The sequence below is a fragment of the Myotis lucifugus genome, unplaced genomic scaffold (assembly GCF_000147115.1).
Source record: "Myotis lucifugus unplaced genomic scaffold, Myoluc2.0 scaffold_49, whole genome shotgun sequence".
Lineage (NCBI taxonomy): Eukaryota > Metazoa > Chordata > Mammalia > Chiroptera > Vespertilionidae > Myotis > Myotis lucifugus.
The window spans coordinates 681162-703398 of record NW_005871097.1 but is presented as its reverse complement, the minus strand read 5'-3'; the positions used below and the strand labels follow the sequence as shown (position 1 = coordinate 703398).

The window sequence follows — 22237 nt, the reverse complement described above, 5'->3', positions numbered from 1 at the left end:
GTATTTTGTTATGGCAGCCCTAGCAAACTAATATGCTATCATAATATAAAACTACTACAAATGTCTGCTGGAAAGGAAAGGATAACTGCAGGCCTATAACCCATTCCCTCTCTACCAGCAATCAATGATCTCAAATTTCCTTTTAAATGTGCTAATGACATTTACTAGCAGAAATAAAACAAAAAGTCCGTATCTCTAAAATGCTTTTAGCAAGATACACTTGGTCTATAGAGATAGCTTCTTGTAAAACTTGTAATTTATGGATTTATGAGGCATGGTTGGATGGAGAACGAGGACTCAACATTTAAACTGTGTAATTAATGAGGCATAAAAAGGGGGTGTTGCAAAACCAAATGACTCCCTTTGTTTAAACAATGTCTCCACATACATCGCACAGAAGAAAACTTGTTCTTTAATTTTGAATCAATTCAAAATGTACCATTATGAGGGAGAAAAGGGTTATTTTGGAGTTAAATCTGATAATCTTGGACTTCTCTAAGAAAAGAGTCTCATCTGTGCCTGGTGATTACCCTGTATCCTTTGAATGATTAATCAAGTTTGGTATTGGGTAAGATCTATGACTGATGTGAGTCTTATTTAACAAACTCTTTAGGCTAATGAAAACTTTGCATAGAAAAACTAGTTCGTACTTCTTATTAACTCAGAGACATTCCTGTTTTAAGTTTTACCAATCCAATTTGATAAATGTATACCTTGGATAGAGTAATTTGATAATATGAAGAATCAACATGTAATTGCAATAACCTGATAAAGGAACATACATGCATTTGTTTGAAACTTTATTATATAAATTTTCGTTTCTTTTAAAGATTACAAAACCTGTTCTGTGACAGGAATACAAGCAATATTGTTCCAGGATTATTCATGGATACATCTGAAAGAGCTTAGATTACACATTAATAGTATGATTTGAAAACTTCCCCAGATTAGACTCTTAAGTAAAACAATTTAAAGTATTCAGTGATATGTAATCCTTTACAAGCATTTCATAATTATGGCAGCAGTGCCAAGCATCTGATACAATTTAACCACCAATAAAAGGTACAATACATAAGAACTCATGATATGGTACCTTGGGCTTCTGGCATGCCTTACTAGAGAGAAACTAGTAGAAAGTAAGATGATATATAATAGTAGAAAAATACTTGTGATTTTTTTTAAAAACTATCTAAGTAGATGCCCACCCCATTCCCACCCAAAAATGCAAAATAATTACATCCCTTAGGTGTATACTTTCCCTTCTGCGTAGGGTAACATTTAAGATAAACCTAATACACATACATAATTTTAAGAATTAAAAACTCATCACCCATAATTATTAAGAATGCTAAGAAATGGCAATACCTTGAAGCATTTTTCGATTAAAAAACAAAGCTTTAGATGGAACACTACACTTAGAGGAACACAAACCCAAACCTTTATCCTTATGCCCTTGCTTGGTATTTAAAAGTTCTACTTTAAATACTTGTTTGAAAAACTCAGTATACAGTTCATTCAGTACTATAGTGATAATAGGAGTAAAGATTTTCACTTCCATTAGATAATGAACTAATCTACTTAGAGGACTATTATAGCAACTCTCCTCTCACATACGTTTACGTATATTGTACTCAAATGGTATGTGCTCTAAAGAGGTTTTCTTGAGGTTTGAACCTCTGAACTTAGTTTCTAAATTTTCCTTTCCACTAATCTCTATTCAATGTCATATACTTTGCTAGTTGCTCTGGGAGAAGTCATGGACATTTAAACAGCTTATCATGCACTTCAAGGTTACATGGAAAAATAATGAGGAAAGTGCCTTAAGAGGTAGGAAGTAGGCTCTTATCCCAACCCTTGGTATGCCCTGTTATGAACAGTTAAAAGACTGGAATCAAAGTGGTAAATGTGAGACTAATAGTAATACAAGGCTTAAGAAAATTAAGTCAACTTAATTACTAGGATTCTTTGAGAACACTCACATTGGAACCAGTTACAAGTCACTCGATCACACAGAATACAGCAGTGTCAAAAATACATAAAGCACACTGTAGATATAAATTCTTCTTGGCCATCCATACTTAGGTATTATCACTCTGTAGATTCTTCACTAGAAAAAGTGGTTAAGCTTGGCTCTGCAGAATACCACAGTCCCAAGAAAGTGAATTTCATTCCTTCATTAATTGGTCTCCACCAATGGTCACTTGGGGAGACCAGCAACATGTAAGCAATCTGGAGGTGAAAAGAGGGCTATTTTCATTTGTTGAAATAAAAATAGAGGTAAGTCAACCTCTTTGTGAATTAAATAAGGCTCAAAGTATACATCCAGTTTGTTAGTCACATGGAGTTGGACCTTTCGGAGGGACAGAACTCTAAAACTAGATTGGAACCTCCTGGTTTAAGCACCAAGGGTCAGCCATGAAACCCATCGGATTTGTTAATCAGACAAAACAGACCTTTTCTGACCCTTTACATTCCTGAGATATCTGTCCTAATGTCTTCATAAATCTCAAGTGCTTGATACCATCGTTAAGAGAGAATTTTCTCTATAAAATACAGTTAAGAAAACTGAAAAATTTTAGGACATTTATAATAAAAGCCAGGAAATAGAGAATGTCAGTCATATTGAGATGTGTATTGCTGGCTTCCATGGTCATTAAGTATATCTGTACCAAGGCCCCCAAATCTTGAATGTTTTTCTGCTCTCATCTCAGGCTGGACCTATCCCAGCCCCTTTCCTACCCAAACTATTCTGTCTATTCATGAAGCCTTTGCACCCCTCTACCCCTTCAAGTCTTTCCTGGGCCGAGGGTGCAGGGCACAGGTAACAGGCCAATCCCACCTCCCATGATGTCTCCTGGCCCATACCACTTCTTAAAAACAGATGGGAAATGGTTGACCCAAATTTGCTCTTTGCAGCCCACCAAGTGGGAAATGTGGAATCTCCTGCCATACACACACCACACCCTCTCCAGACTCTAAGTTGACTTTTCCCACCCATCAGCTTCACAGCATCTCGACTCTGCCTTGTCAAACATTACTACACTTTTGGACTTTTGGGGTTGCTTATGAATAAATGAATCCATATCAAATCTGTTACACACAAGGGTCTATTGTACTTAAAAGAAGACATCAACTCTATAAATTAGAGGGAGTGGAAATAATTTATATAAAAAAATTAAAAGGACAAAAACTTACCTTAGTTTAATATCATCATTTGCAAGGGAAGATACAAAACACATGGTAGTATAATCTGTATTTTCCAGTATACGCTTGGCAATGCTAAATGCAATCTACCATTTAGGATATTATTTTTAATTATAAGCTAAGAGGAGGTTTGTGAAAGTAGCCTGATAGTTTAGTTCCTTCTTTCACATTGAAGTATCTTTAAGACTGAACTAAAACCTCCTGGGAGAAGCCTGGGAAGCAGCAACACTAACTGGTGAAGGCCTCACTACCACAACTATAGGGGCCTGGAGGAAATGGAGGTGAAGAAATGGATGGAAATGTTAGCCCAGCACAAGCACTACATGTAGAGCACACTGTTGGCCAAGTTTGTCTGCTGTAAATCAAAGGCAATACGAACACCAGAACCACAGATACAATAAATTATGCTCACGAACTGCTTTTTAGGCAGAAAGCCTTCAGTTTTGTGAACATATAACTTGCTTTTTTCCAACAAAACTGGCAGTTGGACTAGGCAAAGAAGGCAATTATCTTTGAAAGCAATAAACTTGAGTTCATATACCAGTAGAGGAGTGCCCCAAGAAATATGTAGTTTTTGAATAACTCAGCTTCTGGTTGGCTGATAATCTGAAGGGAAGGCAGCATGGTGTTATGGGGGGGAAAAAACTAAATGGAAAGTTAAGAATTCTAGTCTTTGCTTTGGGTCACAGGTTCTTTACATGCAATACAAGAAAGTTGGACTAGATGACTTATAAGGGTTTACACATTTACTTCTGATTCTAAAAGACTACACTGGGAAAATACACCTAAGCAATTATGGAATAGCATCAGTGTAAAAAATCTGAGAATATATGCCCAGATTTACATTAACATTTTAAAAGCTACAAGAATTTGGGATGACTGGGGTTTAAGACACTGAAAAGAAAGGAAAGAAAGAGAAAGAGAGAGAGAGAGAGAGAGAGAGAGAGAGAGAGAGAGAGAGAGAGAGAAAGAAGAAGAAGAAGAAGAAGAAGAAGAAGAAGAAGAAGAAGAAGAAGAAGAAGAAGAAGAAGAAAAGAAGAAGAAGAAGAAAGAAAGAAAGAAAGAAAGAAAGAAAGGAAGGAAGGAAGGAAGGAAGGAAGGAAGGAAGGAAGGAAGGAAGGAAGGAAGGAAGGAAGGAAGGAAGGAAGGAAGGAAGGAGCTTTCTTTCTGGGCAATGAAAAGCATCTACATATTCAAGAATTTAAAAAATTCTCCATCTGGATCTTCTGAAATCCCTCCTCTTACACATTTTTTAGAAGATAAACTTACATTTGATTTCTATGCAATAACCATTTTGGGTCACTTGGGCAAAAGGAATGTTATAGATTTTTCCTTTCTCTTTAATTGCATACAGGAGAAATTAAGGAATAACAAGTGCTTCCAAGACAGACAAACCACGCTTTCTTGGCTTTGTACTCTCAAGTGAAAGACTTAAAGTTTCTGGCAGGAAAAAGATTTCTGATATAAATGGCTTAATACATGACGAAGGAAGATCTGTTTGGGCACATTCTTGATGAGGTAAGTTAAATTACTTTATCCTTGCTCATATGTTTTCAATATTACATATTGATGTATGCTAGGTAACTTGGCAAAGATACAGGTCATAATGGATACAGAAATTTCTTTAATCAAATAAAATTATGGAAACTACCACATTAGATGTAGATAATACTGTAATCTAAGCAGACTCAGTGACCATTATGAAAAGTGATTATATCTGAAGTTAAAGGAAGTACTACACAGCTATAAATCATCAGGAGAAATTCAGAAAACACTCAATGCTAGATATTCACTTAATCTACCTTAGCTATGATTTTAGGTTAGAACAGATATTGTTTGATCAAGAATGTTTTATTCCCTAGAATAAGAAAGTTTTAATCCAATTTCATATAGAGGCCTGTGGCTTTTATTACACTCAAATTAGTATTTAATATAAAGCATCGTAATGGGATAGAACTCATTTACTGTTTTTCCAAAAAAGCATACTTTTCTCACAGGTATACAAGAACAGGTATCTTGTTATTCATACGCTAAATTCTGCAATTTGATCTACTTAAACATGAAATATCCACTGGGACTTGAATGACCTGTTGCTAAAATTTCCTTGGCCAATTTCTCCACCACAGGCCTTGGATGTATATTGGCAAAATTCCAAATTATATGCCAATTTTAAGTATGGACACTATTTAAGATTAAAAGTGCAACAACTACTTCCTTAATTAAAAAAAAGAACACTAAAGAATTGCAAAGTATATGAACTAACTTCATAGGTGTACTCTTGATGTCATGCCACAGACATATAACTTTCTCTACCGTAACAGCTCTACAAGTTAGTCTGACAGAGCACCCGACTTTAAGTAACAAACGAACGAACCAGTGAAACAGACATGGGGAAAGATATGTACATTTTGGAAGTATTACATTCAACAGCTGTTCTACAATCTGGCCATTTTTAGCGCTGTCCAACAATACTGTTAATCCAGGTGAACTATTTAACCAGATTTAATAGTCAATTGATTATTAATAAAAGATTCCAAGTTAAACAAGGCATGTATACATTAAAGAAAGCAGTACAGAAATGTACTGTATATGAACTGTTTACAAAAACATACAAAATGTTGGATGGCACAAGGGATACAGTGCTAATATAAACGGATTGTTTAAGCTAAGTGCTTAACATAAACTGTCCATCCCTATAACTAACAAAGAATATTTAAGGGACATGAAATATTTTCTATAAAAATAATGCTATATGGTGTAGAGTACTTTATTCAGTGTATTTTTAGGTGGTATTCATATGTTCATTCTTCTTCTTATTGATTCAGTGAATATATCTTCATCATGTTTCCATTTCCATTTCATCCGAAGCTCCAGGAAAATCTAACTTGCTAACAATCATGTAAAGCGAGAAGAGATGAAAGCGGGAGCAGCAGCAGGAGCAGCAGCATTATGGGTACCAGCTGGGACAGTGTGTGCTTGCAGGTGTCTCTCAGATATGTGCTACCTGTCGCCAGAACTTGTGCTATCAGCTTACACCATGGTACCAAATATTTCACTGAGGTCACTTCACAGGGCTGTGGAGGTGATTTTTTTAATACCTCTTCGCTGAGCAAGAGTAGAGCGGCCTACTGGTTCCAAAACTGGTGACTGATTACGGTTTAAAGCAGAATATGTAGCTGCCATGGCACCCTGAAAACAGGAAAGAAATATCCAAACAGAAATGACAATGGGTAGTCATGTACACAGAACATGAAATGAACATTTTCCCCCAGATAATTTCTTCACTAGCAAACATATAGATTTTATTAGCCTCATAATGAAAATAACCACACTGGCCAAACCCTCTGATTTAACTAAAATTGAAGAGGCCAATGTGGGAGGTTGAAATAATGGATAAGACAGGGATGGCTTCATAACAAGCAGTCCTCACTTTTCTCAGGACTGTTCAACTTTTTTTCCTTTGCAATCTTTATTTTCAGAGGCAGCAAAGCATGCTCTTTTGGAACTTGTAGTTTGCTTTGGGTTGTGCATAAGAAAGTATAAAGAAAATAGGAAATCCATAAGCTTATCTGATGGATAAATTCAGAAATTTAGAGGTCTTTCTTAAACTAGATTTATTACAACACTTCGGCACAGCTTGACCTTTTCTTTTCTAAATCACCCACTGTAAGAGAATCCCACAGGAGAACTGAATGCAGGCTGAGGGATAGTGACCGGTCCAGGTGCTGCGACATGGAGGGGGCATCTCACAGTCTCTCTTAGAGGACACATGGAAAACAGGACCTGAATTGGGCTGCTCACCTTGACCAGATGTGGTGCGTCCTGTCTGTTTAGTTGGTATTGTGGCAGTTGGTCCCAGTGGACTATCCAAGGGTGTCTGAGCACAAGGGCAGCAGTCAATCTCTGATGAGGGTCCACATGAAGCATCTTTGACACCAGGTCCTATAATGGGAATAATAATAATAATAAAGCAAGCTTAAACCTTTTTGTTTGATTTTCTTATACTGTTGAGCATTTTTCCTAACTATGACAATATTTTTTCCTGGCAGTAGGTAGGCCTTTTGGGCTCAAAATGATAGGGGGAAGGGCACGTAATAAGAATAGGACCACAGTTGCTTAATGATTATTCATCTTACTAACTATAGATAAGAGGTTTTCTTACAGACCTTGGGAAACTGGAGGATATGTTGCAAAAAAACCCACAAACATTTAAAAAGCAGACCAAGAACAGGATGTGCTTTGACTTAGTTGCTGTGCCCAGACCCTGACCCCCTCCGGGAGTTTTCTCAGGAATGCTGACTATTCTCCAGTCCCAGGAACGGGCTGAGCTGTTTGCAACATCACAGAAGATTAGCCACCTTGTTATCTGACTTTGAGCTCCTGAAGGCCAGACTGCCAACCCTCCCCTCCCCTTTCCATGTTACACTTGCAGCTGCAAGTAGCTATCCTCATCTTCCCTATATAATCAGCCAGCTGGCAGAAAAAGGCAGAGCAGAATTTTAAGGATGACCTACTACTCTGCCCATACTGTCGGCATTATTAGAATAAATGCTCATATATGATTCAACCCTGTCTCTGCTTAATCTGGTTCAAGTACTGACAGGTGGCCTCAGACCTGTTTAGTGTCCAGTATCAAAAACAATTATTTGGTCAACATGACAATTTGTGTTTTGTTTATTTATTTATAATATATTTTTATTGATTTCAGAGAGGAATGGAGAGGAAGAGAGAGAGAAACATTAATGATGAGAGAGAATCATTGATCGGCTGCCTCCTGCACGCCCCCTACTAGGGATCGAGCCTGCAACCCAGGCAGGTACCCTTGACCAGAATCGAACCCGAGACCCTTCAGTCTGTAGGTCGATGCTCTATCCACTGAGCCAAACCAGCTAGGGCTGTGTTTGTTTTGTTTTTTTAAAAAGTAAAAACCTAAGTCTCTCCTCTGAGTGACAGTAGTTTTGGTGCATTATAAAGGGTGAATTACCATATTTTATGTATCTTTTGGGGCTTTTTGGCTCCTTTTTCCCCTTAGATATTCTGAGGTTTCCACATTTTGATAGGTTTATTTCTAAGTGATTTTTTAGCCTCGTAAAACTTTTTTTGTGTGTGTTGGTAATACTGAAAAGCAGAGCTATCCAATAACATTAATTTAATTAGAGTTCTAAATGCCCTTCCTAAGATTACAGAATTCTATTTTTCTTACTTTAAAACAGCGGTTCTCAACCTGTGGGTCGTGACCCCTTTCGGGTTCGAATGACCCTTTCACAGGGGTCGCCTAAGACCATCGGAAAACACATATATAATTACATATTGTTTTTGTGATTAATCACTATGCTTTAATTATGTTCAATTTGTAACAATGAAAATACATCTTGCATATCAGATATTTACATTACGATTCATAACAGTAGCAAAATTACAGTTATGAAGTAGTAACGAAAATAATTTTATAGTTTGGGGTCACCACAACATGAGGAACTGTATTAAAGGGTCGCGGCATTAGGAAGGTTGAGAACCACTGCTTTAAGTATATTTTACTGATTTTTTACAGAGAGGAAGGGAGAGGGATAGAGAGTTAGAAACATCAATGAGAGAGAAGCATCGATCAGCTGCCTCCTGCACACCCCCTACTGGGGATGTGCCTGCAACCAAGGTACATGCCCTTGACTGGAATTGAACCTGGGACCCTTCAGTCCCCAGGCCGACGCTCTATCCAGTGAGCCAAACCAGCTAGGGCGAGAACCACTGCTTTAAAAGCAACTCCTGGGCATTATAGAAAAATAAAAAATACAGAGAAGCAAAAGAACATAAATACCCAGAATCCTACTCTTCCAGAGACAAATGCTTTCTATCTAGCCAAATGCTTTCCTACGCTTGAAACACAGATCCACATAATTGCTATATAGTTTTATACTCTCCAAAATAACACAATTGTGATTTATTGTAAAAGCCATGCACTACTTGTTTCATTTTCTTTTTTTAAAAAATGTTTTTTTATTGATTTTAGAGAGGAAATACTGTTTGACTGTCTACTGCACACCCCCATTGGGATCAAACCCGCAACTCAGGCAAGTGCCCTGGCTAGGAATTGAACCAGCGACCTCGGGGTGCATGGTACTAAGCCCAACCAACTGATCCACACTGGCCAGGGCTTGTTTGATTTTCATTCAAAATATATTTATTGAGTATCCATTAAAGACCAGGCATTCTGCTAGGTGTTGGGTATTTAACAGTGAACAAGATAGAAAGGAACTGTGACCTCAACAAGCTTTTAGCCCAGTGAGGGAATCAATTACAAAGCAAAGAGTAAGTTCTTTGATGGGATGAATAAATGTGAGGTGCAGCTAGAGGAACACAGAGAGAGATCTGACCTGAACAAGGCAGGGTGGCTTTGAAGTGATTCCTTTAGAGAAATGTGAGACCTGAAGGATAGGCAGGAGCTGGATTAGAGAAGGAAGGGAGAAACAGAGTATTTCAGGAAGGTAGAACAAAGCGTGTTTGAGGGAAAGCCCTCAGGTGGGAGAGAACATGTCACATTAAGGAACTGAAAAGAATGTGATGTAGCTGCAGCATATATCGTAAAGGAAAACATGGCAGCAGATAAAGTGGGAGAGGTAAGAAAGGACCAGATCGTGAAGGTCCTTATAAGCCATATTAGCAAATTTGGACTTTTTCTGGAGGCAATGAATCATTTAAAACAAAGAAGTGATGCAATCAGGTTTGTACTTCAGAGCGATTACACTCACTAAGTGTGGAGGAAAATAGATGGGAGGAGGCAAGCCTGGAGACTCCAATTTGAGACAGGTGAGAGATAATAGCTTTGGTGAGTGGATATAAAAGATGGAGTAATATAGATGGAATTGAGATAGTTAAGAGATAGAACTGACAGAACCTGCTGGTTGACTGGATATTGGGGAGATACTATTCCAAGTACTCCCCTGCTATTAGATATTTATAGGTTCTTACTTTTAGTTATCATTAACAGCTAAGAACAGGAGTAAATGAATGGAATTATACATAAAAAGCAAAACAATTAGGGACCTCCCCTTCCAAATTCTGAATGTGGGCAAATATGCTTTAAATGAAGAAAAGGTTGCAAAACTGCCCAGAAGCACAACATAACTCTATTATAATTTTACTCAGGTGTGTGTCTTAACCAGTGCCCTTTTGGCCAAGTCACTTAGAATCACTTCTACCACTACCCTTCAATAGCTCCTCCTAAGCTTTTTCTTGAAATGAATTCCTTCCATGGCTCTCTTATCCCTCTGCTCAGATAAGCTCATTCATGCTCATGGCTTTAGCTACTACAGATGATGACAATTCCTAAATTCAATGTCCCCCCAGACTTCTCTGGTAAAATCTACATCCATATAGCCAGTTGCCTAGTACAGCGGTCGCCAACCTTTCGGACCTCACGGATCACCAGTGGTCCATGGACCACCGGTTGGCGACCGCTGGCCCAGTGGATATATATCTCTTAATTATACATCACAGAAGCATTTCAAATTCATAACGTCCAAATCTGCAATCATCACTCCTCTGAAAACTACTTCTTTTGTATTCCACATCTTGGTGAAGGACGCCACCAAGTGCTTATTTGCCCGAGGTGGAAATGTGGACTGCACTCCTGATATCTGCTTCTCCGTTGCTTCTTATGTCCAATATACCAGAAACTATTCTGCCTCCTAAATTTATCTTCCATTTGACTCAAATCCTACTAGAACTGTTCTGGTTTACTCATCATTCATCACCCCAAATACTGCAAAACCTTATGTGTAATATCCCTAATATTAGGTCAGTGAAGACTAAATGAAGTAATGTAAGTAGAAGTGTTGGATGCCCTGGCTGGGTGGCTCAGTTGTTTGGAGCGTTGTCCCATATACAAAATGGCTGCACATTCGATTCCTGGTCAGGCCAATGTGGGAGACAAATGCTTGATATTTCTCTCTCTCCCTTCTCTCTCTAAAATAAATAAATAAGTAAATAAATAAAAATCAATGGACTTGTTCTGGGGTGAGGATAAAAAAATAATAAAAGTGTAGGCACATAAGTGCTCAAAATGGTAGCTGTGGTCCTATTCTTCTCAAAGACACATAGGCTTGAAGACATTCACATGTGCAACTTGCTCTTGAGGGGACATATCAGATTGATAGTCATCTCTCCCAATTATGTGGATATTTACTATATTATATCATGCTTGTAATCTCAAGTCTTAACTGCACAGATTAGCAAAAATGATTAGTAGAGCAAAAGCTCGATATAACGGGCAAATTCAGGCAAGGGGGTGTCCATTAAAGCCAAAAGTCTGTTATATAATAAAGTAGGTTTTCCAAATGCGTATGTTAAAAATTTGACAAATTAGTTTACCTGTTTTTACTTATGTAGACATGTTTGTGTAATTAAGTATGTATGAAAAGTTTAATTTCATAGAAAAGTTTTCTATATGTATTATTGTAATTTTAAATTTATACTGAATAGGCCTAGTAAATGGGTGCATTCACTAGTCACTGCAAGTAAACAAATGCATACAGCGGCTGGGGCATGGCTTAGCTCAGGCCAGCACAGCATACATTGGAACTGCTGCAGAAAGTCACACCATACGACAATGTGGTGTGATCACATGCTAACCATTCACTGAACATTGTTTTCAAGCGGTGACTCTCAGATTTAAATATGTAGACTATAGCTGTAGATATGTAATATTTATTTATGTCGGTGAAATTACTACAGTTTTTTCCAACATATAGCCTATTCACTAAAATTTGTTTAAAATAAAAGTAAAGTAATAATAAAAATTATCTGATTATTTAACTATAAGCAAATCTTGGTTAAAAGCATTTTAAAATTAACAGAGTGTTAATTTTCACATATGACATATGGACTAGAAATTTTGTCCGTTAAACCTGGTCTGTTAAATTGAGGTCCACAAAATTGAGGGCTTACTGTAATAATGTGGCATTTATAGCACAGGCTGCGAAATGGATGCAATATTTTGTGGTCTATTTGTATCTCCTCCTCACCTGCATTTCTCTTTCACTCAAAAAAGCATACTGGAATACAAGTAAGAACCAAATTATAGAAATTAGAGAGATAGCCGTGACTTGCTTTAACTTATTAAAAAAGTAGGCAATGTCTAAGCTCTGATACTTTATTTGGTAACATTACTTGATATGCCCACAACTGACCATGACAAAGTTTGTGGCCAACTCTATGGGTAAAAATTACTGCTCCACAGAGTGAACTTAAAAAAGGAAAATCTGATCACTATAATGCTTAATATTTTTCAACAGTTTCCCAATACCTAGAGTGAAACCCCAAATCCTGAGCATGACCTGCAAAGCCTTTCATAATCGGGTTTCATCAGCTACCTTCTTACATACATCCTGTGCTAGTCATATCAAACCACTCGCAGCTCCCTGCACACATTCTGCCCTTCCTTTGCCATCATGATTACAAACCACATGTGCTGATCCCTCAGCATGGGCTGGACTACATCCTTCTATTCCCCAAAGCTACCTGAAAAGTCCCTCCATTGCTTCTGGAACTTTCCCTGAAATCTTTCTGACTGAGCATCATCTGAACTTCTTTATCAGAGAAAACATCTATAATAATAAAAGCGTAATACAGTGGGGCCTTGACTAACGAGTTTAATTCGTTCCGTGATGGAGCTCGTAACTCAAATTACTCGTATGTCAAATCAAAAAGTGAACGAGTGAGACATGTGATGCTGGGCTGATGTTGTGGCGTTCACTGTGACGTTCGCTGCGCCAACTAGCGGTGGGGTATCTGAAGCTGGTTTGTAATCTGAATTTTAGCTCGCAACTCAAAGCAAAAAATCGGCCGAGAGACAGCTCGTATCTCGAAAAAAATCGTTAGTCGGGACACTCGTAAGTCAAGGCCCCACTGTATGTTAATTAGACCAGACAGCTGAACAACCTTCCGGAAGAAGCCGTGGAGGCGGGGCTGAGGCAGAGGTGGTTAGGGGTGATGAGGCAGGCAGGCAAGCGGTTAGGGGTGATCAGGCAGGCAAGTGAACAGTTAAGGACGATCAGGCAGGCAGGCGGAATGGTTAGGGGCGATCAGGCAGGCTGGCAGAGGCGGTTAGGAGCCAGTGGTCCTAGATTGCGAGAGGGTGCAGGCTGGGCTGAGGGGACGCACCCCCCCTCCATGCACGAATTTCATGCACCGGGCCTCTAGTACCATTACAACAGCACTTGTGACACTAGTTGGCTGTTTCCCAACTAGACTGTGAGCTCCTTGAGAACAGGAATTCTGAGTCATATCTTTTATTTCTGGAGCCTACACTTATTAAGCACACTGTAGATGTTCAACACATGAATTAAAAAAGAAACAAGTACCTAGAAAAATGAAATTTTCTGGTTTAAGAAATTTTATTGTTAAAAAGGAGAAGACTAACATTTCATTTTAAAATTCAGTTATAAAACCAAATCAACTCAAGTTCCACCTGTAAGAAAAATCAGCAAAACACTTTTACCAGTATTTATCTTCTTTGTCTCCTCTATGTTTTTCTTATTTTGAAGTGGAAAAAAAAATTTTCAATGAATACAGTGAAACTAGAGTAGAGGTGGAAACCAAGTCAGTGTTATTCAGGGGATGGAAGATCTTCCAGTGAGAAAGGCTTTTTAAATGGATTTCCAGCTGGCACTATAAAACTATACTACTGTTTATTGTGAAAAAGAAAAGACCCCGTTCTTTGTAATATAGACCAAAACTAGAACATGGTACAGTTATTCTAGGGGTTGAGAGCTTTGGAATCAGCTATTTACTTTGAAGTGCCCACATGCATCTGGTATGTAACTATGGACAAGTTCACACTACAATTCTGGGCCTTGGTTTCCTTCTATGAAATGGAGATACTACCACCTATTTTACAGGGTTAAGAGGATTAAATGGATAATTTAGGTCAAGTGCAGCATGAAGCACAGAGTAGATACACAAATCATGAAGACTACGACTATTACTATTTATCATGTTCCTCAGCAAGAAGTAACTTTAGATGTATAGATAACAAAGCCCAAACAATGCCTTTTGGGGAAGAAACAAAATAACTGGTCCATTTCTGAGTTCAACTTATTTGGTAACATCACTTCAAAATACTACTTTATAAACAAGTTTCTAATTGATATTATTTATTCTCACCAAGAATTATGAAAAATTACCTTTGCTGTATCTGAAACAGAATTCCAGTAACCACCACTGAGTGAGAATTTTCCACTGCCGATGCGTGCCAGTATTTCCTCTGGTGTATCATCAGGGCCATTTGCAAATGGAGTGTAACTAATTTATTAAAAAAAATTAAAATGCTAATTGATAAAATTTCTTTTTTGGATGGTAATCTTTATATTTATTTGCGGTATCCAAAAGTACTTGGAGTAATTCAATTAATGTAATACTTGCTCCACAAAGCACCAGGTTAAGGTATGTTATGAAATATTCATTAGACTTAATATAAAAAAACATAAATAAGATATGACAATAAAGGTTAAAAAATAAAGATAATATAAACAAAATATTGATTAATAAATGCCTATAGCATATATAATATATATTTACCCAGTAAGCATTGTATAGAGGAGGACACCAAGACTCCATATATCACAAGCAGCATCATAGCCTTGTCGTTTCAAAACCTAGAAAAAGTAAAAATTAGTATTAACACACCACTCTTTATTATATATATTTAGATAGGTTGTGGGAATGGGATTATATCTCCTAAATAAATACATGTAAGAAAAGCCCTGGTTGGGTAACTCACTTGGTTAGAGCAATCTCTGGTTAGGGCACATACAAGAGACAACCAATGAATGCATAAATAAGAACAACAACAAATCAATGTTTCTTTTTTCTTTCTCTCTCTCACTAGCTCTCCCTCTCTCCCCCTTTCCCTCTCTCCCTCCCTTTCTTTCTCTAAAATCAGTAAATTAAAAGAAAAACCTCAATAGAACATGATTAACAAACAAGACAATATATTAATCCTATTCTAGAACCTTCTACTACTAATAATTCATATATATATATATATATATATATACACACACTCTTAAATTAACATTTATTGAATGCTGCCTTGGCACATGGAGAACTATGAAGGTAAGTTTCTTATTTAAATGAATGTATATTTTGTATGGGGCTATAGAAATGGTTACAAAAATCGGTACTTTTAAGACCACATATAACAGCACAAATGTATAGTGTGAAATTGTATATATATGTGTGTGTGTGTGTGTGTGTGTATATATATATATACACACTGTATATATATATATATATATATATATATATATATATACACTGTATATATATTTCAGCTCACTCAAGCATTTAATAAACACCAACTATAATCAGGCACGAACTGTGACAATACAAAACAACTCTGGCTTCCTTAAGAAAATCAGAATCTGACAGGGGAAATAAACATACAGGCTGGGGCAAAAGTAGGCTTACATTTGTTAGTATGGCAAATAATACTATAATTAATAAATAATAATACAAGAATAAACTCTGTTTCATGTACTCACAACTATAAACCTACTTTTGCCGCACCCTGTTATGTAGTTAACAATTCAACATGATAAATATCATACAATTATGTCTGAAGTGCTATGGGTATAAAGATGAGGAAACAATTCATTCTTGATATGAGGAAAGAAGAAAGGCTAGGGGGCAGCCTGCTTGTACTGTGCCTGTAAGTAAGAATTCAGGAGGCAAAAGGAGGTGAGGGAGGATAGAGGACACTCAAAGGGCAGAGGCAAGAGAGCAGAGTATAGTTAGCAATAGTTCTCTATGGCCAGATCTCCAGGTAGGTGATACTAGAGAGACTGAAAGGATTTTATACACATGTTGTTAAGGAATTTAGATTTTTTTTTGTAGGCAAAAAAATGTCATTGAAGCATTAAACAGGAAAATAAAATAAGGAGATGTGTATACCAGAAACATAACTCAAGGCAGTGGATCTAAACCTTCTGGCCCTTTAAATACAGTTCCTCATGTTGTGACCCAACCATAAAATTATTTTCGTTGCTACTTCATAACTGTAATGTTGCTGTTATGAATTGTAATGTAAATATCTGATATGCAGGATGGTCTTAGGCGACCCCTGTGAAAGGGTCGTTCGACCGCCGAAGCGGTCGCGACCCACAGGTTGAGAACCACTGACTCAAGGTATAGAGGAAACGCTGGCAAGGAGAAAGACTGGGGACAAGGTGACCCAAAAGGAAGCAATTTGTAGCCAACTAAGTGAAAGGCTGTGAGAACTTGCACTAGTAGAGACTGGATATATAGAGTAAGGAGAAAAAGGTCTGAAATATTTAGAAAACAAAATGGAAAGGATTTGGTGACAGACTGGATGTAGAAAAATGATAGGGAGGCTTTCAGGAAGATTTCAAAGTTTTAACTTGGATGACAAAATGGAGAACAGGAGACAAAGAATTAAAAGATCAAGTCTAAGGAGAGTTTAATCATGGTCGATATCCTGAAGATGAATTTGGAGGTAGGTTTTAAAGCAAAAAACATTCCAATAAGCCCAGGTGCAACAGCTACAGGGTGATTTCTAGAAGTAGACTGCTTGCATGCAGTAGGAAAAACAAGATGGCTAGATTAAGTGGCCTTGCTTGGACACCAAAAGCACAGACTTTGCAGCAGATGGCCTGGGCTCAAATGTAGACCTGACCTCAAGCAAATTACATAACCCTCTCACTGTGTACCTGGCTTCTTGTAAAATGCTGATAACAGTACTCACCTCACAGTTATAATGAGAATGAGTTATAATGAGAATGAAACTACATGTTGTCAGGATGAAATCAGTTAATATATGTGCCTGGCACATAAGCCCTATATTAAGGTTTACTATTATTTTCTATTATCTTGTTCATAGTTACATTTTTTTTTACACAGTGATAAAGATATGAAATCTTGAGGGCAAAGCAGTGGAGTTTAGATTTACTGCAATGGGGGACTGCAATTACTTAAGAAAAGAAGCAGCTTGATCAAAGTAGTGCTTGAAGAAGACTTAGGTAGCTTTGCAGCTCTCTTGTGGAATGATCGCAGAATGATAAGAGGGCAAGGTGCACCGAGGCTGAGGCAGTCACCTGAGGGGTGGTGAGGGAAGCAGGGGCTAGGGTGGCAGTCTGTGAACAGAAGAAAACGGAACTGCTTTCGGGGGATGAGAAATGGTAACTAGTCAGGTAGCTAAGGACGAGAAGACACCATGATGTTTTAGCCTTGGAGATGCATAAGATAGTGGCAAAACCAGGGAATTAGAAAGATATTAGGAAAGGTGGAATATAAGTGAGTTTCTATTTAGTTCCATGCACCAACAAGCACAAAAGTGATAACAGACAGCTACGGATACAGAAAAACAGAAGTCAGGGCAGGAAGAGGATTATAGGTACCAGTGGACCGATGACAGAATAAACTATCAACAGAAGAAAAAGGGCTGCTATTTTATTTTAATTATTTGTTTGGTAAGTCTTCAATTAAACAACTATTAATTATTCTATATTAAATACAGAAAATGAGTTTTTAAATATACTAAAATACTGTAAACAAACTATTTCATAATTACCTCTGGTGCAACAAAATTTGCAGTATAACAAGGTGTCATGAGAAGACCGTTTTCTGCTCTTAGCTGTTTGGCAAAGCCAAAATCACAAATTCGAATAGATTCTGGATTGCCAGATTCGTCCACATAAAGAATGTTGCTTGGTTTTAAGTCTCTGTGAACCACCTAAATGAAATACAAAGTAAAGAGGTACATTTACAATACATTTCCATTATAGAAAATTTTTTATTCAAAACTGTCAGGGACTGCACTTAACAAGATAATGAGTGCTGGCCTTTAAATTATCCCAACATTATAAAATGCTGATAATGTAAGTGTAACTCTAACACAGAACTAGAGCAAAGAGAAAAGGAAGAAAGAGTAGTGTTTACTTCCCCACTCTTTGTCCAATTGAGTAAGTGGGTTAAGGAAAAATGCAAATAGCAATAATATCTGTCTCCAGGTTATTCATTCATTAAACGAATATTTATTGAGTGCCTATCATGTGTCAAGGGTATTATATAAGGAGTTGCACATATTATGGTGAAGAAGACCCATAAGATTCTTGCCTTTATATGCTAGGAGCTCACACGGTAGTGTCGGGAGGCAGAGAATAAACAGGTGAGAGATGGGGCATAAAACTAGGGAGGTCAGGGAGGGTCTCTAGAGAATGTAACATCTGATTAAAGATCTTTAGAACAGAATAAACAAGCCAGAACAGCGGAGAACAGGCATTCTAAGTAGAGGGAACAGTATGTATAATGGTTGTACACAACAAACTTGTGCTGACAGGCTCAATGGATCAGGCATAGGGTTTAGGAGTAAAAAGAAAAAAAAATTCAGACTTTATGTATTCCCTATTTGCTATCCATGCAACAATGTCACACACACACACACACACACACACACACACACACACACACAAAGATAACATTCCTTTAGAGTTTTGTATTATTTTCCTCCTTTAATCACCTACTTGAATACTTCTTTTATCATAAGCCTCTCACTCCTTATTTAGACTTATATGTTTCTTCCATCATCAAATTCCAAGTCTATATTCTGATCAATGACCCCAGTTTTAGTTCCTAACATCCTGAACATGACTTCTCCAGATCATCTTAATAACTTCTTACCGCCAAGGCACTGAGAAGAGAACTTAGAAGACTTAGATGACTGCAAAGTCATAAACTCTTCAAGGAACACCGAATTTTACTAATTTCTGGCTACAGTACTAGGTGACTACTGACCAGCTAGAAGTCAAGAAGTTCTAGTATTAAATCAAAACAGTCTAAGTGTTCACTTTTAGGGGGCAAAGAGAAACACAATGAGAATAAGTATTGAAAATAAACTCCTTAATGTGGCTCAGTGGTTGACTTATGAACCAGGAGGTCACAGGTTCAATTCCTGGTCAGGGCACATGCCCGGGTTGCAGGCTCGGTCCCAATAGGGAGTGTTCGAGGGGCAGCTGATCGATGATTCTTCTCTCATCATTGATGTTTCTCTCTCTCCCTCTCCCTTCCTCTCTGAAATCCATAAAAATATATTAAAAAAAGAAAATAAACTCAAGAAGTAATCTCTTATTTTTTTCTTGCTTCTCATTCCTCTTCACCTCTGCTGTTCTCTTTACCTCTCTCCCCCCCCTTGTTTTCTCCTTTGCCCTTGTCTCCCCACCCCATAAATTTCCCTTCTTTTACAAACATGATTTTTATGCTATTTACTGATAACCTGCAGGAAGGAATGAGGACAGCATCCACCAGCCAGAAGCCAGGTGACTATTTGGCCTCATCCATTAGAATACAACTCATGATTCTCTGGTTCTGTTTCTGAACATGAAATGGGCCCAGTTCTCAAGAATACAGAGTGGCCTAGCAAAATGATGCTATGTCTTCTAGTTTAGAAGATATCATCCACATTTTGTTTGGATGTGTAAGAATTTAATATAAACAAGCTAGGATTTCAAAGTATCACTTCAAGCTTAATGGGGAAAATAGTAGGATAATTAAGTTAATAGTAGTTATTTTCCATTACATGCATAAAGTAACTTGTACCTTTGTAATTTTAGCTCAAACATGAAGAAAAGAAAAAAAGGTATTTATGTGTGTGTACTTATGTGTGTATACATATACATATATTTATATATATCATAATATTTATGCACATAAGACATTAAAAAAAGACTTACCCCTTGAGCATGAAGATATTCAACAGTTTTGGTTATAGTAAACAGGACAGCGCTGGCCTCTCGTTCAGAGAAAAATTTCTGTCTAAGAATTTTATCCAGCAATTCACCCCCTTTCATAAGTTCTGTCACCACGTACACATATTTTCCATCATCATATACCTATAAAATTCAACACCAAAATGTAAAAAAATTATTGAAGCTTTACATGTGCTCAGAACAAAGTTTTGCATATTAAAGAGAAATTAAAACTTACTTTATGTTCAAGGAAATTTTTACTTATCACAACCAATGGAAGATATAAATCTTGCAAAGTTTTATACACATAGACTATTAAAATAGGAATTGATGAGATTGAATGTCAGAAAAATAACCTGTAATTTTCTTCAATGAAACTTAATTCATGGAAATCAAAGTAACTATGGACATTGTATACAAAGGGGCACTGAACTTTTGCACTTAGGGTTTGTTCCTCTTGACCTTTTTATCTCCTGGTGAGGGCAGGAACTGCTACAAAGACATACTCCTGTGGTTTTCTTAGAACTTCTGAAAGTGCATAAATTCTATATTTATATACACAGTACAATGAATTATTCTGGTTTGGGTTAAACTGAAAATTTAGTAGGAAGATTACATAGCAAAAAGAAATTCCAGCCAACTACCCAGAAGCACACCATTTTACTCCTTATGTAGAAATTGAATACTCTCTGTAATTTTGGATTTATATTCCAAACAGTCCTGAACTGAAATAACCCCTTTATTAAACTTCAGCCCCTTTTATTCCCCCTCACCACAGAGTTACTGCATACTTTTATTTAGCCTCAAAACAGGTACCAGGTACTGGGGTCCTAAATATGGAAAAAAACAAGGTACCTGTCCTCAAAGTTTTTATTCCAGGAGGGAGAAATAGACATAGATATAAGAAATTTTAAAATGTTGGAGATGCTGTAATAAGAGGGGAAAAATTTAGAGACTTTGGAATTTGAAATGAGGGAAGGAGCAAAGATGTAAAAAATAATGACAGCATCTTGGCCGGGTGGCTCAGTTGGAGCATCATCCTGCACATCAAAAAGTTGTGGGTTTATATCCTGGTCAGGGCACATATTTAGGTTGTGGGTTCCATCCCTGTTCCGGGCTCATATGGGTAGCAACTGATAGATATTTCTCTCTCAAATTGATGTTTCTTTCCGCACCCCCTTTCTCTCTCTCTAAAAAACAAATCAATGAAAAAACATATCCTTGGGGGTGAGGATTTTAAAAAAAATGATGACAGCTTAGGGAGTTTCCAAAGCAAAGATGAGAGAAAGTATCTTTTATACTTCCTTTTTAATTTACTTGGTTGGATTCTTGGAGGTTACAGTAATTAAAAGTCACTTAGGTTAAACAGCTTCACATGTTTATCTATCTATCTATCTATCTATCTATCTATCTATCTATCTATCTTATCTAATAAAAGAGTAATACGAAAATTAACCATCAATTCACGATAAAGATGGCGGCTCCCACAGCCAATAAGGAGGGAATATGCAAATTGACACGACAAAGATGGCGGCACTGGCTGGAGCCATGGAGCCAGCCAGAGTGGGCAGGAAGCCAAGCCGGCTAGAGAGTGGGCGGGAGGCTTGGCTTGGCTTCCTGGGTCACCCCAGCGACCAGGAAGCCAAGCCGGACTCTGTGGCCACCGCCCAGACAAAGCCATAGTGGCAGGGTCGAGGCAGAGAAGTTTAGGGGTGATCAGGCCAGGAGGGGAGGGCAGATGGGGGTGAGCAGGCCAGCAGGGGGGTGTCAGTTGGGGCAAAGCAGGCCGGCAGGGAGGGGCAGTAGGGGGCGAGCAGGCCAGCAGGGGTGGCCAGTTAGAGACAAGCAGGCTGGCGGGGGGGGGGCAGTTGGGGGCGAGCAGGCTGGCAGTGGGGGGCAGTTGGGCGTGACCAGGCCAGTGAGAGGGGCAGTTTGGGGCAAGTGTGCCGGCAGGGGGGCAGTTGGGGGCGATGAGGCCAGCAGGGGGGGTGCAGTTGGGGCAATCAGGCTGGCAGGAGGAGGCAGTTGGGGGCGAGCAGGCTGGGGGGGGGCAGTTGGGGGCAATCAGGCCAGCAAGGTGGGGCAGTTGGGGGTGAGAAGGCCAGTTGGGGGGGTCTATTGGGGGCAAGCTGGCTGGCCAGACAGAGTGGTTAGGGGTGATCATGCAGGAAGGTGAGTGGTTTAGATTGGCCTCTAAACCGGCAGTCGGACATCCCCAAGGGTCCCATATTAAAGAGAAGTGCAGGAATGCTGAGGTAACCCCCGTGCACGAATTT

The 22237-nt window shown here is 38.2% G+C and overlaps 1 protein-coding gene across 6 annotated transcripts in view; it reads right to left on the bottom strand.

Annotated features, from left to right (window-relative positions):
* Window positions 1-783: 783 nt before the first annotated feature.
* Window positions 784-22237, bottom strand: part of RPS6KA3 (ribosomal protein S6 kinase A3) — a 112831-nt gene continuing 91377 nt past the window's right edge. For 5 of the 6 annotated variants that reach the window (XM_006088532.3, XM_023753673.1, XM_023753675.1 and 2 more), the window contains 6 exons: window positions 19947-20105; window positions 17789-17950; window positions 14779-14855; window positions 14385-14502; window positions 7006-7146; window positions 4504-6393 (listed from right to left, as the gene is read on the bottom strand). In XM_006088532.3, coding sequence (XP_006088594.1) covers window positions 6271-6393; window positions 7006-7146; window positions 14385-14502; window positions 14779-14855; window positions 17789-17950; window positions 19947-20105 — 780 coding nt within the window. In that variant the 3' untranslated portion in view covers window positions 4504-6270. Of the gene's footprint in view, window positions 2230-4503; window positions 6394-7005; window positions 7147-14384; window positions 14503-14778; window positions 14856-17788; window positions 17951-19946; window positions 20106-22237 lie in introns of those variants that run through there. The other variant, XM_023753676.1, reaches the window with a different exon arrangement.